The sequence below is a fragment of the Haplochromis burtoni genome, unplaced genomic scaffold, assembly GCF_018398535.1.
Source record: "Haplochromis burtoni strain Fernald_Lab_line unplaced genomic scaffold, NCSU_Asbu1 Contig_31, whole genome shotgun sequence".
In the NCBI taxonomy this organism is placed as follows: Eukaryota; Metazoa; Chordata; class Actinopteri; order Cichliformes; family Cichlidae; genus Haplochromis; species Haplochromis burtoni.
The window spans coordinates 1,200,041-1,213,937 of record NW_024582392.1 but is presented as its reverse complement, the minus strand read 5'-3'; the positions used below and the strand labels follow the sequence as shown (position 1 = coordinate 1,213,937).

Sequence of the window (13,897 nt, the reverse complement as noted above, 5' to 3'; positions counted from 1 at the left end):
TAGGATAGGATTTAGAGTTTTGGGCAGGATGACTCATGCTGGCCAGTGGGGGGGAAGGGGTCTGGTAGACGCTTCCACTTCTATCCCAACAGCAATAAACTGCTCAGTCCTGTTCCCAGTAGTCAGGGTTCATCTGTGACCCCATGTTAAAATAAATTCACACATAACATTAACTTAAAAAATGGATGTTTATTAGAAAAGATGAGAATATGATGAACTCGCAGTCTAGCCTTGAGTATGGTTGATAATCTGTTGTAGGCAGTGAAGTGATCAATAATGGAGCTTATGAGTTTCCTTCTTTGAAATAAAAACCTTTCTGTTGTTGCCCCCTAGAGGTGACTGTTTTCATATGGCGTCAGTAGCAGCTCTTGTCCTCTCTTTTCCAGGCTCCTGTTTCCTGCGGACTGACCAGCTTGATGGAGAGACGGACTGGAAACTACGCCTCCCAGTGGCCTGCACGCAGAGACTACCAACTGCTGGCGTGAGTTGTAAACTGTAGATGGAGGCTGGCAGTAACGATTCGACTGGAAACTGAATGTTTGCCCTGTTGTTGTTGTTTCTCAATTTCTTTTTTTTTTTATAACAACTAATAAATACAAGAGTAATTTGAACTGAGAGAAACAAGTCTTTTATTTAGCCACTACATGCTAAGTTAAGTATGCAATTTAAACATTAAATTCATTAATAATTGTTGCATGTACAATGTTCTGCACCATGTAGGACTTGTAAAGCCTTTTCTTTTCTTCTTCAGGTAATTTTAATTCATGTTGTCTAATCTCTCACAGGACCTTCTCCAAATCAGATCATACGTGTATGCAGAAGAGCCAAACATTGATATCCACAACTTTATCGGAACCTTTACCAGGGTAAGTGGTTGCATTGTTACGCTGAACCCTAATCTCCCTTCAGACATGTTAATCTCATCTCCAACATCTGAGTCTTTGTCACTTTTATGCTCGAGCTGTAACAGAAACCGTGCTGAACTGAGTACAGTGATATCAGTGTTGTTAAATACCCCTCAACAGAAGCATGCAGAAAGAAAGATGCTCATTGAAGTGTATTTGTGCTCTCAATTGTTGTCTTATAGAACACAATTTATTGGTTTCATCTATAAAAACTGTGAAAGTGACACTTTTAAGTTGTTGAATGTCTTATTTTAGATCAGGAGCTGTGATACAATAGTGACCTCTCCAGATTGTACCTCGCCTGTCGTCCAGTGATAGCTGGATTAGGCTCCAGTTTCAGCAATCCTGAATTTGGTAAATGGTTGAATAGATATTAGATCAGACTTAAAAATGAGTTTCCTTAAAGCGTTTGAGGACCCCACTGCAACAATCACTCAGCTACATCGATAAAAAGTTGAAATCCTGCAAAACTCTTAACATATAGCACACCCCAACAAGTAAAAGAGTCCAAATTTAACTCCCTAGCGCTTGCTGTGTTATATATTCTAAAACATTGAATGTCTTGATGCATGCTCAATCATCCAGGTAAGTAAATCTCCAAAAGTTGATTCTGTTCATCTGACGTAGCGTTTTGTGGGAGAAATGTTTCGTCACTCATCCAGGTGACTTCTTCAGTTTCAGCTGACTACTAAAGCATTGAATGATAAAACCGATTAATAGGTTATCTGTGGCTCAATTAGGAGAAGCAGGGACAAGCTGGTTTCTGTCCTTAGTAATCATTCTGCATGTCTGTTGTATCAACTGTTACAGGAAGATGGAGACCCACCAGTTAATGAAAGCCTCAGCATTGAAAACACCCTGTGGGCGAGCACTGTTATTGCCTCTGGTAAATATCTGACTGGTGGTGCATCTATAAAGCTGTTAATATCCAAGTAACCAGGACCTGCGTGTTCACTAAAGCACTGATCCTTCATAGCTGTTGATTTAATGGTGTATCTAATCAAATCTACACTCTAGAAAAAAAGCCCAATGAGGTAGCCCTTTCTAAAAACGCAGAGGCACCGCTAACTATAATTGTAAAGAAAGTGTGCTTCGTCTGTGGGAGAGTGAATCCACTTTAACCGGCACAAGCATGTGTTGTTCATTAAGCAATTAGAAATCTGCGTCCTCCATTCAAAATGTCATTCTTCATTTGGAAAAATCTATTCATGTCAAGATTATAAGTCTGGAAAACGTCTTCCTGACATGCTGTGTTTTATGTTGTACCTTTACTATATTGCCCTGAGGCCGTTTTTTTTGGTCTTTTTTTTGTCTCTGCCTCACTTACTCCAGGCACAGTGGTGGGGGTCGTGATTTACACAGGCAAGGAGCTGCGCAGTGTCATGAACACCTCCAACCCTAGGCACAAGGTACAGTAGTGTAAGCCAGAGCTGGAAGACAGAAGTCTGATCATTTAATTGCATGAAGGTGTTTTTCCTAGTATGTGTTTTTTTTATACAGTATATGTGTGATTGGATTTAACTTAATTATTCAGATAAATTAATTTGTTGCTTCACTTATTTACATTTACATTTTGTCAGTACACAGATCTTTTATATTTACAGTAAGTAGATGCTTTATGTTTGCTTCTCTTATAGGTTGGTTTGTTTGACCTAGAGGTGAACTGTTTGACTAAAATCCTGTTTGGAGCCCTGGTTGTGGTGTCACTGGTCATGGTGGCCCTCCAGCACTTCGCCGGCCGTTGGTACCTGCAAATCTTTCGCTTCCTGCTGCTCTTCTCCCACATTGTGCCCATTAGGTCCGACTTAACGCTCTTTCTTAATGGCATCTGCAGTGCTATGTTATATTTACATGTGAGGAATGAAAAATTGTGTGCTTCCTTGTTTTATCTGATGCAGTTTGCGTGTAAATCTGGATATGGGAAAGATGGTTTTCAGTTGGATGATTAAGAAAGACTCAAAGATCCCTGGGACAGTGGTGAGGGCAAGCACCATACCTGAACAGCTCGGACGGATCTCCTACCTGCTGACTGACAAAACGGGTAACCTAGCATACCGTTTTTTGTTGACCTAGTTGAGCAGTAACACGAGAGGATAAAGTGGTGAGGATTTTCCTAGGAGGTATTCTGTAAGACAAAGTTTAGCTGTTTCCTACCCTGCAGCGTTGCTATGCGGTGGGTTTCTTGCTCCCTGAGACTTACAGGACATTTAAATCATAAAAAATCAAAGTCTCTCATCTATACACACCTTTAGAGCATAACACCTCCACCAGTGAACCTCCACAGGCAGGAGGTGTTACTCGTCAGATTTACAGCCCTCATGCCTAATAAAATGATCGGCCATTTCCACATCCAGAGAGCGATAAGGCCAGTGGGGTCTTCAGGTCACACTAATGTATGTGTAAGTCCCCTGAAGTCTTTTTGATATACTGGCAGAAATGCTTTTAAAGTAAGTGTGAGGATACGGAGGTTGTGTGTAGTGTCAAATGCTTCTGGCATTTTTCTGGTCACCATATGTGGCTGTTACAGGTGACTGATTGTTGTTTGTTAGTTAGATAATTGAATCTCTACAATAGAGTCATAATTTGTGCTGTCAAGCGTGATAACTTTTACTGTTTAAATGTCTGTAATGTAACTTTCAACAGGAACTCTTACCCAAAATGAAATGGTGTTCAGACGGCTCCATCTTGGAACTGTGGCATATGGGATGGACTCAATGGATGAAGTACAGAGCCATGTGTTCAGTGCCTACACGCAGGTGAAAGGTGTTATGTGTATCTTAAGAAGAAAAAGTGACTAAATTGATCAAACTGTGTCCCAGTATTCAGAAGAAGAGATTCAAATTTAAAAAGCTCTTGAAAGGATTAAAAAAGCAATTTTTTTTTTTACAAAATGTATTAGTTTGTGATTATTGTTCAGCTGAATGCTTCCTGACCTCAAATGACATTCTTTATCCCTCTTGACACCAGAGGTTAGTAGAGCAGGAAACAGGATTAGCCCACAAGCGAAGCACTGACCGGACTCCTTTAATGACACCATCATTAACCCTGAGAACATGCAGCCTTCTAAAAATAGCAAATTCACAATGCAGAAGCAAATAGTTCATATTTACTCTACACATCTGGTTATGTTTACAGGCTGCTAACATAGCGATAATGGAAACTGTTGAAATGAAGAAGCTAGTTCCTCAGTCTGTGAAACATTTCAAGTGTTAATGCAGCTTCCTCACAAAACCTTCAGTCACTAGTGGCCCATGGTTTTTTGATCTTTTTTTTTAAGGTGACAGTACTGATAATTAGCTCTGTTGGCTAGAATACTTCCCCTCTCTTGACAGCTGGCAACAGTGAAAGACTCACATAAAGGAAGTCTGTTAAAACGTTTATATTCTTTGTTCTTCTTGTACTAACAGTACCTTCTCTAATTCTCTTCAGCCCACCCATGACCTTCCAGCCTCCAGGGCTCCAGCAGCCACTAAGGTTCGAAAAACCATCAGCAGTAGAGTTCACGAGGCTGTGAAGGCCATCGCCCTGGTGCACAACGTAACACCCGTGTACGAGTCCAACGGCGTGACGGACCAGGCCGAGGCCGAGCAGCACTACGAAGACACTTGCAGAGTCTACCAGGCATCCAGCCCAGATGAGGTATCCAGTCCAAGAAAATGCTGTTTTATAAAAACCTATAAGGCATATAATGATATGCACATTATTATTGTGTAAAACAGGAGTGTCCAACTCCAGGCCTCGAGGGCCGGTGTACTGCAGGTTTTAGATCTCACCCTGGGTCAACACACCTGAATCAAACGATTAGTTCATTACTAAGCCTCTGGAGAACTTCAAGACATGTTGAGGAGGTCATTTAGCCATTTGAATCAGCTGTGTTGGATCAAGGACACATGTAAAACCTGCAGGACACCGGCCTGCAGTTGCCCACCCCTGGTGTAAAACTAGTAACTAATATAAGTATATTGTGGTTGTTGTTACCTCACTTTGATCCGTACACAAATGATGACTCTAAAAGACTGTTTTCATATCAACGTGCTGAAGTTGAAAGTGTGATTAGACCTTCATTATTCATTCATCAGATGATATATGTTAATATATAAAGCTGAACTCTTATTTTTTGATGTTTCAGTTTGAAATGTTTAAAATGTAGTTACTCTACCCAAACCTAAGACCAAGAGCAAAACAAGGAAGCAGATTTCTGCATATAAGATGCGTAGGTTTGTGTTTTTGGTCAAGGCCATTACAAGAGTGTGTGTATTTCTTGAATAGGGAGAGTCTCACAGAAATGCAGTCCACACTGATGTCCTTGATCAGTATGAATTCTTTTGAACGTCAGGAAAAAGGCTGCGGACTTCGACTCGATCCATTTCCTGCCATGTAAATACGGATTTCCTTAATGTGCTCCTCAGCCCATTGCACTTAGCCCCCTCTGAGTTTCCTTCTTTTTTTTTTGTGCGATAGCACATTTTAATAGCACCCAATACACTATGTGGTGGTCACCAGAAAAGAAAAAAGAAAAAAGTCTAGCATCGGTGGTTTGCGTTGTTGGTAGGAAATGGAGCCGTTTTATTGTTTTAGGTCACAATGGATAAAACAGTTGGCTTTGAGTTGCTGAGACCTGAAAGTTGCATTCAGTCAGTTTGATACAATCGAGGCAGATTCAGTTTGCTTTGCAACAGCTTTCAGGAAGTCTTATTTATAGATCTGGTTTTGTGTGTGAGCACATTAGATGCAATGTCAGTGACTGTTAAATGTATGGTTTCTACTACTGTAATGTAAACTGACAGTTTGCCACCATCCGCATGCAGATGAAAGTAGTTTTTTTTTCTTTTTTCTTTTTTTTTTTTTTGTTCAATATTTATTAAAATTTTTAATAAATATTCATTTGTATGGTTTGGTTCAACGAGGAGTGAAATCTGAATCACTTTGCTTTCCGGCTCATAAAGAACATGTCAGCCATGTGGTGTTTGTGAGTCAAGCCATCTGGGTCAAGCATTATTCAGTCCAGTTACAAATGGGCCGCTAACTCAGATGCTTCTATTATAAGGTAGTGCTCTTGTGGCAGACACCCGATCCCAAAATTCCTCCACAGTGAATATTTCTAGACTCTGACTAAGCATAATCTTCATACTTCCCAACCTGTATGACAAACACTTCAGTAGTCAGAGCTTTGATGACGCTAAAGCGTTTCTGGTCAGACATTTTTAGGCTATGTGGTGCATATTTCCAAAATAAGTAATTTTGGTATCCCAGAATCTGTGATTTTAAAGTTGTTGTAGGAGCAGAGCAGTCTCCCTTGTTGTCTCTTATCTGCATCTGTTTGGCTTCTCTGCTGTTCGTCCTGGCAGAAGATGGATGATGAATTGGGAATGTGATCTGGTTTCTAGTCTGGAAGTTATTGGGCAATGCCATCTCCCCTCATTCTCTCTCCCCACACACACACACACACCACCCCCGCACACATGCTTCTATTGTATTAATGGATGTCGTCTGTTGTGTCCTTCAGAAAGGAACAAGCAGAAAGTATATTTTCAGTTAAGAAATGGACATCTTCCCAGTTTTTCAATCAATAGTCTTAAGTGCTGAAAATGCTTGAGCTATTGATGTTCTCTGACAGTCTACTTCAAAGTGGCCTTCGCTGTTTTCTGTGTAATTCAGGTAATGGAACATCATATTGACAATGCTTTTGCCATGAAAATAATAAAATGACCCAGGCAGAGGTCACTTTCTCTTAATGGGTTCTTGAATGATGATAATATTTTATTTGGTAGAAATATGTGTTATTAGCTAAAAGCTACATATTTTGCCTTCTTATTGTGCTCTATATATATTTAGTGTCAGTTGTGCATTTTAATGACCGCTCACTAAAGCCTTTACACTGTGCTTTTGATAGGTGTCGCTGGTGCAGTGGACTGAGAGCGTCGGCCTTACACTTGTAGGACGAGACCAGTCATCCATGCAGCTGCGGACCCCTACTGGCCAAATACTGAACTTCACCATCCTTCAGATATTTCCCTTCACTTATGAGAGCAAAAGGATGGGGATTATAGTCAGAGTGAGTGCCAAAATTAATATTATTACTAGTTGTTAGTGTTAGTAGTGGCTGCTGTCCATCTTGCTCGATATATTTTGATACAAAGGAAATGTACTGATTTCCTCACATCTCTATTGCTTAGAAATTACTTTCAATTACAGTCAATGTAGGTCAGTGGTTGTTGCTATGATGTTGATTCTTGCTTGGTGCTGACTTTAACAAGGAAAACAAACGAAAAACAGATTTGTGCTAAAGTGTATAATCTGAGAAAAACCTCACCTTGTGACCTCTGACTAAGTCGGATGACTAACTTTATTATTGCTGGCTGGGATATTGCTCAGGAAGCCAGGGATTTTTAAAGTTGACTTCCTCCTGATAATATTTTCAAACACTTTTAAACTCTCTTGTGGATACCAAAATAAGTTATGAATTTCTAGGCAACACTAAATAATAGAATGGCGCACGTGCACTTTGGCTTGTGCACGCTGAGTAGAAATCCCCCTGCAAGAAGCACGGCTGGGTAATCATTGTACCAAATATTAAATAAAATTTTATGCACCGTTTGCACATGATAAAGCACAAATCAATGTTTTTCTAGGATGAATCAACAGGAGAGATCACTTTCTACATGAAAGGTGCCGATGTGGTGATGTCAGGCATCGTCCAGTATAACGACTGGCTGGAGGAGGAGGTATGTTTCTATGTTTCCCACGAGTCATGCTGCATACCTGATGACACTGATTTTATTCCTGTTAATAGTAAATCACATACTTTTAGATCACATGCAGATGTTGTCTGTGTTTTCTAGTGTGGGAACATGGCGAGGGAAGGTCTGAGAGTCCTCGTGGTTTCCAAAAAGTCGCTGACAGAGGAGCAGTATCAGGATTTTGAGGTAACAGCCCTCCATGAAATTGACCTACAGCAATCTAAGACAGAGCTCAGAGTTGGGTTTCAGATTCAAGTGTGAGAAGATGGGGCTGTTGAAGTGTGCTTAGGTTTACGAGCGTTGTTATACATGCATTGTTTGGTCCCTGTCTAGTAAAGCCATTACAGTTTCAACAGTGTGATAGTAAAACATGCTCAAGTTACATTAAGCATCTGTCGACTGACAAGCATTACACATGATATTGATATTTGGAGGAGACATGTTCAGCATTTCTAAATGTCAAAGTGTGTCCTTGGGTAATTAGACTAACCTCTGACCCCCCCTTCAGTATTTCTACCCCACTGTTCCTCACATACACCAGGCCCCCCTCATTGTTTGAGCAGGGCATGGCTGTCTTCCCTGCAGTTGTTAGCCCCAGGCCTATTACTGAAGTGTATAATTGAGTGAGCAGAGCTGGTGGGCAGCAGTGAGTCACCAACTGAGTCACACACAGAGTTTATGTTCCTGTATGAGTCACACTCAGATTGTTTTTGCTTTATCTCACTCACAAATTGCCCTCGAGCTGAAATGCTAAAGATGGGCGTTAACTGATTGATTATGTCTGTCCTGTATGCTGTAAGTACAGTGTGCTGTATGTATAGCTATTTTGTTTAACAAAGCTATATTTATAGCTTTCAGGGCTGCTTGACAGTTTACATTTATACACAGATTTTTGTATTTTGCTATTTTTGTATTTAAAGTATCAGTGCATTTAGGATGGTATATAGTAGGTAGACTGCAAATTTGGCCTTATGTATGCACAATGCATGACATATTCCTAGCTCATTTTATTCCTTATTTGTTTTTCTTGACTCTCCTGGCTGACAGCCACATTCCTGTTTTCTTCTTTTATTCCTGGCTGTTTCACTTCTTGCAGTAATTTCACAGTATTTAAACTTTCTTATCCTCCTACTACGACTCTCCAGGCACGGTACGTGCAGGCCAAGCTCAGCGTCCATGACCGCTCTCTGAAGGTGGCCACAGTGATTGAGAGTCTTGAGATGGAGATGGAGTTGTTGTGTCTGACTGGGGTGGAGGATCAGCTCCAGACTGATGTCAGGCCCACTCTGGAGATCCTCCGCAATGCAGGCATCAAGGTCTGTGGGGTGGGGTGGAGTGGGTAAATGGCCTTACAGTGCACAGTAGCAACAAATTAAGAAGACAAGCACATATGTTTTTCATATTGGCTGTATGTATCTCAATACAGCCTTCATTTTTTCCATCCCTTAAACTTTAAAACTGACACTTTAGTTATTTGCTGATGATTTTAGATGTTCAATTCAGGCGACGTCCACACTAGCCCGGATAGATTTGAAAATGGCGTTTTCGTGAAAACGTTCCGTGTCCACACTATCATTTTCAGTCGTTTTCACAGAGTTGTGCGACCACATTGAAACGGCCAAAAACGCTTACGTTCCAGTACTGCGCTTGCGTGAAACGCACGGCGATTCGACCTACCTCATTTCTGTCAGCCGTTTATTTACTTTCTGGCTCTTTGAAACGTCTTTTGAAATGCAAAATATTGAGGAAAAGCACCGAGTTTTTTAAATGGACTAACAATGAGGTGGAGTTGTTGCTGCGAGTAACACAAAAACAGTGTTTTCAAATGTATCCGCTTTGGAGAGCGTTTTCAAAACGCTGTCTCAGTGTGGACGGAAGGCTAAAACGGAGAGGAAAGATTCGTTTTCAAACGAAAACGTATTAGTGTGGACACGGCGTCAGTCTTTCAAAAGGATGCTCTTTCCCAGTATGCTCTTCATAGGTGCTAAAGCACAAGCGTAGCTCATATGTTTCACACCAAAAGGTAAACAAGAGGCACTTAAACTAAACTTCAGAAAAAGTAACAAATCTCAGTTCCTCCGGTTTATTGTGACCATGGCAACAAATATGATAACGATTCAACTTACAGTCTTAAGTCTTTACTCTAAGCCCGTTTTCATCCTCTGCTTTAGTACAGCAGACAGAAATAGAGTCAAATTTCTTTGGGTCATGGCATTTAAAAATTTTTAAAAAGCAGCGGCTGTGCAGTTTTCCAAAACTCTTGACAAACTACTGAACATGGAGTCAGTTTCTTCTTTAAAAAGTCATCCAATAAAAAAATAAATGTGTGTGTTTTATAAATAAACCACACGAACAGAACATTGCTTTTTAAAAGTTACCACTCATGTAATTTGTTAAAATGAAATTCAGCTGTGTTTGGGTGGAGTCAGAAATGTCAAGATCTGAGGATAAAATCCCCCCAAACCTTTTTTGTGATATTGATGAATCAGCCATGTCAATTCTCTTATATACAAGATCCAAAATACTAATGAGAAAGAATTTGGATGCTGTGATACCAGTCTGTGTGATGACTTGTGTTATTTTTGTTTGAAGCACAAGATCTAAACTAACACTGTTTTTATTGGTAAAATTGCTCCACAGGCTTTGTCTTAAAAGCCCGTGGAGCAATCTTTACAGGCTTTCATTATCAAGATGATTCTCAAAGTCTTATATCTGGGTTTAAAGACACTGGAGTGGGATTTCTGTCTCTGTTTCCTGTGTAGGTTTGGATGCTGACCGGAGACAAGCTTGAAACGGCCACGTGCACTGCTAAGAACGCCCATCTGATCACCCGCAACCAGGACATTCATATCTTCAGACCAGTAAGTCCAGGAAACAGACCCGTCTTTCTCTTGTGCACATATCTAGTGGGTAATAGTTGATTTTACTCCAGGGCTGATGTCAGTTCAAAGCTGCCCTGACAGTTTCTTGAATCTGTCAACCCACGGGCATCCAGGCTCTGTGACCAAGGCCCATTAGCTAGTGGTCATACAGCCCAACACAACTACGCATGCAGGCCGAGCCAGCATCCACAGCTGAATAAATCACCTCCCACCAGTGAAAGCATCCAAGCCACTGTCAAAGAGAACAAACAGCCCTTCGCTCAAACAGAGGAGAAACCAGCTGAACCACTCCCAGAGGGAACATGCAGAGGGCTCACTTCCTAATTTGTTTTGCAGGTTTCAGGCACTGTAGCTGCTTTGATAGTCCCCTTCTGCCTTAACCTCTGGATCCATGCCAGAGCAGAAGGAGCGTCTGCCATATAGGAAGGTTAGAACTTGCGTACAACTGTGGTTACTGGAAGAGAATAACAATGGTTGGCAGTGCTTAAAAACCTCTGTCACCGGGGGACGGGGGTGTGCTGACTGGGCCTGCTACACACACATCTGGATTAGTTTCCTGGTGGCCACCAATGGCCTGAACTGGACTGACGTATGAATTGTCAGTGGTTGAAGGATATTCATTCCAGAGCATAGCTTTTGTTGACAGATTAACACCATGCCTTGTCAGTGCTGAATTTTTGGAGAATTTGAGTCTATATTTGAACCTGACACAACTGTTAAGAAATTCTGTTTATTTTTTCAATTTTTTTTATGCAGGATATTATCCCGTTTCCCCTTTCCATTTTTCTTTTAACACACCCTTTTAATATTTGCATTGTAATACATCAACAATACACTACAGGCTAGTTGTGTGCAAATGTAAGGACAAACCCTGAATAATTTGCATATGCATAATTTTCATTTTAACCTCCTCTGTGGTAAGTATAAAAACATTTTTACAATAGGGTGAAATTACCTTATGCCTTTTTTGTGTCAACACATGCCTCTTTAAGACACAGTGCTCAGCTAAAAGGTCAATAATTTTACTTTTTAATTTAATCTGAATGATCTTATGTTCTTTCAGTTCAGTCGTTTACAGTCTAGCTTTTGTGATATTAAAATCTTCTAATATTTCTAATATTTTCTAATATTAAAATTTTAAGGTTTTTTGTACCAGCCTTGCCTGCATCTGTGGACTCAGTTACTTCTTTTTCAGGTCGTGTGTCACTCCCATTCTCATAAATGCAATAGCTTTTGATACCTTTGGTGGAATTTAATGAAATATACTCACTTGGACTCAGAGAAAAACTACTTATATTTTCATGGGAAAAGGTCAAAGTCGCTTTGACGTAATGTTCTTAGTAATTACATGTGGCAAAAACATGTAACTGTACTTGAGGTACAAGATCAAAATTGGCCTAAACTCAAGAATTCACAATCTATTTATGGTAAAATTTTATGCACTTGTCTAACAGTTGCATTTTCAGTCTGTGCGGTGTCTTTTAGTTGATTATTTGGCTGAACCTCCTATGTCTTTGTGCTCTTCTCATCTGCTTTGTGCTGCACATTTTGTATCCAAATGCTCACTTTCACTGTGACATCATCTTGTTCTGCAAGAAAAAGAAATCGTGCAGTTATTCACCAGTATAGCAATACTGTGGTCAGATGCTCAATTTGTGTCACCGGTATTTGATTCTGACCTCTCAATTAATAATCGTAACTAAAGATATTTTGTAAGGATAGACAGGTGTGGATATAAAGTGGAACTTGACGGTTGGAAACAGTAAGGCTTTAAACTGAGTGAAGTTTCAGGCTCATCCTGCTCTTTACTTCTATTCCCTACATCAACCTGATATCCGCCTGTAGGCTCCACAGAAACATTTAATTGTCACTCCAATTTTATTTCAAACACAAGTAGAGATAGGAACCTATATGCTGAATTATACTTGCTATTCAGTAGCTACATGGTGCTGTTTAATAAATTAAACATTTGCATTTATATAGCGCTTTTCAAGGCGCTTTACAATTCCACTATTCATTCACTCTCACATTCATACACTCAAGCTACAGTCGTAGCCACAGCTGCCCTGGGGCAGACTGACAGAAGCGAGGCTGCCATATCGCGCCATCGGCCCCTCTGGCCATCACCAGTAGGCGGTAGGTGAAGTGTCTTGCCCAGGGACACAACAACCAGGACAGAGAGCCCAGGGATCGAACTGGTTACAGATGCGCTTCCCAACCCCCTGAGCCACGGTCGCCCCCTCAGTCACACAACTCACGAGTGTGAGTTGTGTGACTGAATTCTAGTGTATTTAGCTGGTTGAATGTCAGCTAGGTGTTTGGTTGCTCTAACATTTGTCATTGCTGCAGTTGGAGAGAGACAAGCTTCCCTTCTTCTGTCTGATAACAGAGAGACAAACATGCAAAGCCTGGCAGATTTTCCCCTGTGATAATTCTACATTAGAGTGTTTTGTTGGGGCATACAAGTGCATTTAACAATGTGGTTGCTATTGGTATAGGTGACAACACGAGGGGAAGCCCACCTGGAGCTCAACGCTTTCAGGAGAAAGCATGACTGCGCTCTGGTGATATCGGGGGACTCGCTTGAGGTAAGTGTGCCACTCAGACTGTCTAACCCACATCCCATTAACTTATATCTCCTTATGAAACTTTGACATATATTCTGCATGAAGCGTGCACAATATATCACTCTGGAAGTGGTGTCTGTGGTTAGAGTCACTATCTCAACCACAATAGGAGCTAAACTGTAAGTTGAGTGGAGGTATTCGAGCGCCACAGCTGAAAGCAGTTAAATGTGGGTGCCTGAGTGTTTTATCTGTCCATTATGCTGGTTTTCTTGCAGGTTTGTCTGAAGTATTATGAATATGAGTTCATGGAGCTTGCGTGCCAGTGTCCCGCTGTGGTTTGCTGCCGATGCACCCCCACTCAGAAGGCTCAGATAGTCCGACTGTTGCAAGAGCGCACAGGCAAACTCACCTGTGCAGTAGGTGAGTGGAAAATTTAAACTGGGCCAGCATGTTTTTCATTTGTTTAAAGTTCTTCCTTGCACTGTTTTTTTGCTGTTGTTGTTTGTTTGTTTGTTTTAGTTTTAATATGTGTTTCCAACTTTATAATGTTGTTATGCTATTATAATAATGAATAATAATGAAAAAAGCTATATCTCTCTCTATATATAAATCTACATCTATCTATCTATCTATCTATCTATCTATCTATCTATCTATCTATCTATCTATCTATCTATCTCTCTATCTCACTATCTATCTATCTATCTATCTGCTGCTTCTATTAGGATAGAGAGATTCTATATGCATGAGATCTAATCAGATAACTGAGATAGATCTTATCGAGTATCTATGCATATCTATCT

General features: G+C 40.5%; 1 protein-coding gene across 1 annotated transcript in view; it reads left to right on the top strand.

Annotated features, from left to right (window-relative positions):
- LOC102298483 (probable phospholipid-transporting ATPase IIA) overlaps nt 1-13,897 on the top strand; it is a 36,053-nt gene that overhangs the window by 9,033 nt on the left and 13,123 nt on the right. Inside the window, exons 7-21 of the mRNA XM_005918810.3 lie at nt 387-481; nt 786-866; nt 1,716-1,791; nt 2,238-2,314; nt 2,543-2,703; nt 2,804-2,946; nt 3,549-3,661; nt 4,335-4,544; nt 6,799-6,960; nt 7,538-7,630; nt 7,748-7,831; nt 8,791-8,961; nt 10,408-10,506; nt 13,026-13,115; nt 13,370-13,514. Coding sequence (XP_005918872.1) covers nt 387-481; nt 786-866; nt 1,716-1,791; nt 2,238-2,314; nt 2,543-2,703; nt 2,804-2,946; nt 3,549-3,661; nt 4,335-4,544; nt 6,799-6,960; nt 7,538-7,630; nt 7,748-7,831; nt 8,791-8,961; nt 10,408-10,506; nt 13,026-13,115; nt 13,370-13,514 — 1,800 coding nt within the window. The remainder of the gene's footprint in view (nt 1-386; nt 482-785; nt 867-1,715; nt 1,792-2,237; nt 2,315-2,542; nt 2,704-2,803; nt 2,947-3,548; nt 3,662-4,334; nt 4,545-6,798; nt 6,961-7,537; nt 7,631-7,747; nt 7,832-8,790; nt 8,962-10,407; nt 10,507-13,025; nt 13,116-13,369; nt 13,515-13,897) is intronic.